The sequence below is a fragment of the Vespa velutina genome, chromosome 17 (assembly GCF_912470025.1).
Source record: "Vespa velutina chromosome 17, iVesVel2.1, whole genome shotgun sequence".
In the NCBI taxonomy this organism is placed as follows: domain Eukaryota; kingdom Metazoa; phylum Arthropoda; class Insecta; order Hymenoptera; family Vespidae; genus Vespa; species Vespa velutina.
Window position 1 is genome coordinate 70,598 of NC_062204.1, and position 3,474 is coordinate 74,071.

General features: G+C 43.0%; 1 protein-coding gene across 1 annotated transcript; it reads left to right on the top strand.

Annotated features, from left to right (window-relative positions):
- The first annotated feature begins 1,292 nt into the window (after nt 1–1,292).
- On the top strand, nt 1,293–1,919 carry LOC124955249. Its single transcript, XM_047509413.1, has one exon. It carries the CDS (start codon nt 1,293–1,295, stop codon nt 1,917–1,919), a length of 627 nt encoding a protein of 208 aa, XP_047365369.1.
- Nucleotides 1,920–3,474: the final 1,555 nt, after the last annotated feature.

A 3,474-nucleotide genomic window follows, 5' to 3' on the forward strand; every position in this document is an offset into this window, starting at 1 on the left:
AATAATAACGATAATAGCAATTATAACGATATCAACGATAGTAACGATAATATCGACTTTAATGGGGAACGAAAATGGAGGAAGGTTACCATGGCTGGCAGGGTCCCTGTGTTAATGCGTAAAGTTTGGCATTCTCAAACCATAAATAAAATTTATTATTATTATTATTATTATTATTATTATTATTATTATTATTATTATTATTATTATTATTATTATTATTATTAATGTTCTTACTCTAATTATTATTGTTAATACTATTATTACTACTACTATTATTATTATTATTATTATTATTATTCCGCTCCTACCTCGCAACAATGAGGAATGTAGCACACGGTAGCTCCCCCTATGGGGACTCGATCAACGACAACGACCACAACACGTTTTTAAGATGTACCTGGCTTTGCTCCGGACGACTAGGCGTGGGGTAGGACCTCGGAGACATTTCGCCAAAAAATGTTGTCGTGTAAATGCTCCGAAGTCAGAAGGAGTGGAACAAGATGGCCTGATACGTCAGGGCCATTTTACGAAAAAAGAACAGGGAGATGTGCGGCTATAGAAGCGTAAACAACGTCGCTTCATGTTACTGCCACGTTGAGCCATATGGTCAGTCCCGTAAAGGGACCGGGAGCAGTGACGCCATCCCGAAGTAATGCCACTTGGCGGATCCGGGATGGTTGCACCATGCCACTAGGATGGATATAAGTTTAGTCGGTAGTGCCTATTCCAAAGTTGAGCACGACACTCCAGGGACTTTAGTAGGGGATCAAAATAACGGCATGTACCCATGGCTGGTAGGGTCCCTGGGTATGTGCGTAAAGTTTAGCATTCTCAGATCATAAAAAGAAAAATTATTATTATTATTATTATTATTATTATTATTATTATTATTATTATTATTATTATTTTGCTTCTTGTGCTACAAAATTGGAGCTGAACCCAAGAAGCACGCGGTCGGATCAAGGCCTGAACAGCCTTCCAGAACGTCCTTGCCACAGCCAACATAATGAAGGAAGGATGAGAGTAATGCAGGGTAACCTCAATAGGAGCAGGACGGCTCACCACCTCCTAACCCAGCTCTTCTCTGAGAAAAAAGCTGATATTGTCCTAATTAGCGAACAGTACCAGGACATGGCAGGAGCAGGATGGTACGCCGACGAATTGGGCACCTCGGCTATCTGGATCCCAGATCCCCAACAGATACATAGACACACAGCTGACAAGGCAGCAAAAGTAGTAGCCTCATGGCCAACGTCAATGGTCCCCGACCGTGCATGAGGCGATTACTGATGCGCGCTGCCGAAGCAGTGATACTGTACGACGCAAAAGTTTGGGCCGAGGCGCTGCGACACGAAAAATATCGCAAGCGCATAGTTGCGGTACAGAGAAGGAGCACTCTCCGAATCGCGTGCTCCTACCGCACGGTCTTTGAGCCCGTAGTGCCAGTGGTCGCGGTGGTAATCCCGATCGACCTACAAGCCAAGGAGAGCCAATTCGTCCAACAACAGAAGGCCGTTTTGGGGAAGGAGGAGGCATCAAGGATAGCTAGATCTACCAGCATCGAGGCCGGGAAAAGCAGATGGGAACAGAAACCTAGGGGCAGATGGACTGCCAGACTCATCAGTCGAATAGACAACTGGATAAACCGGGAGGAAAGAGAGGTCGACTTCTACCTCACCCAATTCTGGACAGGGCATGGCCTGTTCCTCTCCTACCTCGCAAAAATGAGGAAGGTAGCAGAAGGAAACTGCCCCTATGGAGACTCGACCAACGACGACGACCACCACACGTTCTTCAGAAGTTCCCGGTATAGCATTGAACGACAAGCCTTGGAGCAGGACCTCGGAGACATATCGCCAGACAATGTTGTCGAGAAAATGCTCCGAGTTCAGGAGGAGTGGAAGAAGGTGGCCTGATACGTTAGAGCCACCTTGCGCAGATAGAACAAGGAGATGGGCGGCCCATATGAGCGCTAGCAACGTCGCTCCATGCTCCTGCCACGATGTCGGGATTGTTTCACTATGCCACTCGGATGGATATGAATTTAGTCTGTATTGCCTATTCCAACGATGAGCCCGATATTGCAGGGACTTTAATGGGGGACCCAAATGGAGAAGAGTTCCCATGTCGGTTCCCTCGGGTTTGTGCGTAAAGATTGGCATTCACAGACTATCAAAAAAAATTTTATTATTATTATTATTATTATTATTATTATTATTATTATTATTATTATTATTATTATTATTGTTATTATTATTATTATTATTTTTTTTATTAGTATTATTATTATTATTACTATTATTTTTATTATTATCATTATTACTATTGTTATTATTATTATTTTCATTCCGCTCCTACCTTGCAAACATGTGGAATGTAAAAGACGTTAGCTGCCCCTATGGGAACTCGACCAACGATGACGAGGACCACACGTTCTTCAGAAGTAACCGGTTTAGCGGATTTGGAAATATTCCGACTATTCGAAGGAAAGTTATGACAGTGACTCTTGAAACAAAGCTACAGTCTGACTTGAAAATACTCCGAGTAGTCTAGTGAAAATAATGCTAGTGTCTCCTGACTCACTCCAACTGTCAGACACGGAAATATACCGACTAGCTTGGGAAAAGTAATGCTATTTCCTCTGGAACCAATGTGGATGATGGACTGGGAAATATTCCGTCTAGGCGGGAAAAATTTATGCGACTGCCTTTTGAGTCAATACGGCCGCCGGACTTGAAGATATTCCAACTTGTCGAAGGTAAGTAATGCAATTGATACTAAGCAACGCGGCTGTAGAACTTCAAAATAATCCGACATCTCGAGGGAATGTAATGCTAGTACCTCTGGAACCAATGCGACTTTCTTAGTTGGAAATATCACGAATATTCGAGAGATAATATTGCAAGTGTCGATTGAATCAATGCGACATTCGTGTTAGGAAATATTCCGACTAGCCGAGACGGAATTATGCGGCTGCCTATCGAAACAATGCGGCTATCGTACTTGAAAATATTCCGTAACGTCGAGGGACGTAATGCGAGTGACACTCGAAACATAAATACTTTCGAACTTAGAAATATTCCAATTAGTAGAGGAAATCTTATGCAAGTGCCACTCGAACCAAAACGACTGGCGGAATTCGTACTTTTCCAACTAGTTGAGTGAAATTTTTGCGGCTCACTTATGCACCAGTGCGACTATCGCAATTGGAAATATTCCGAGAACTCGAGGGAATGTTATGCGAGTGCCTCTTGTACCAGTCCATCTGTTGGACTTGGAAGTATTTCAATATGTCCAGGGAAAGTTATGCGAGTGTCTCTCGGACTGATGCGACTGTCGGATTTGGAAACATTACAACTTGTAGAGGGAGAATGAAAATGACTTGTGAACTAATGTGAGTGTCACTCTTGGAAATTTTCGGATAAGACGAGGGAAAGATATATGAGCGCCTATTGAACCAATACGGCTGAC

What these genes read in the sequence shown, in the direction of transcription:
- LOC124955249 (XM_047509413.1), top strand. Translation starts at nt 1,293, where the DNA reads ATGCGCGCTGCCGAAGCAGTGATACTGTACGACGCAAAAGTTTGGGCC.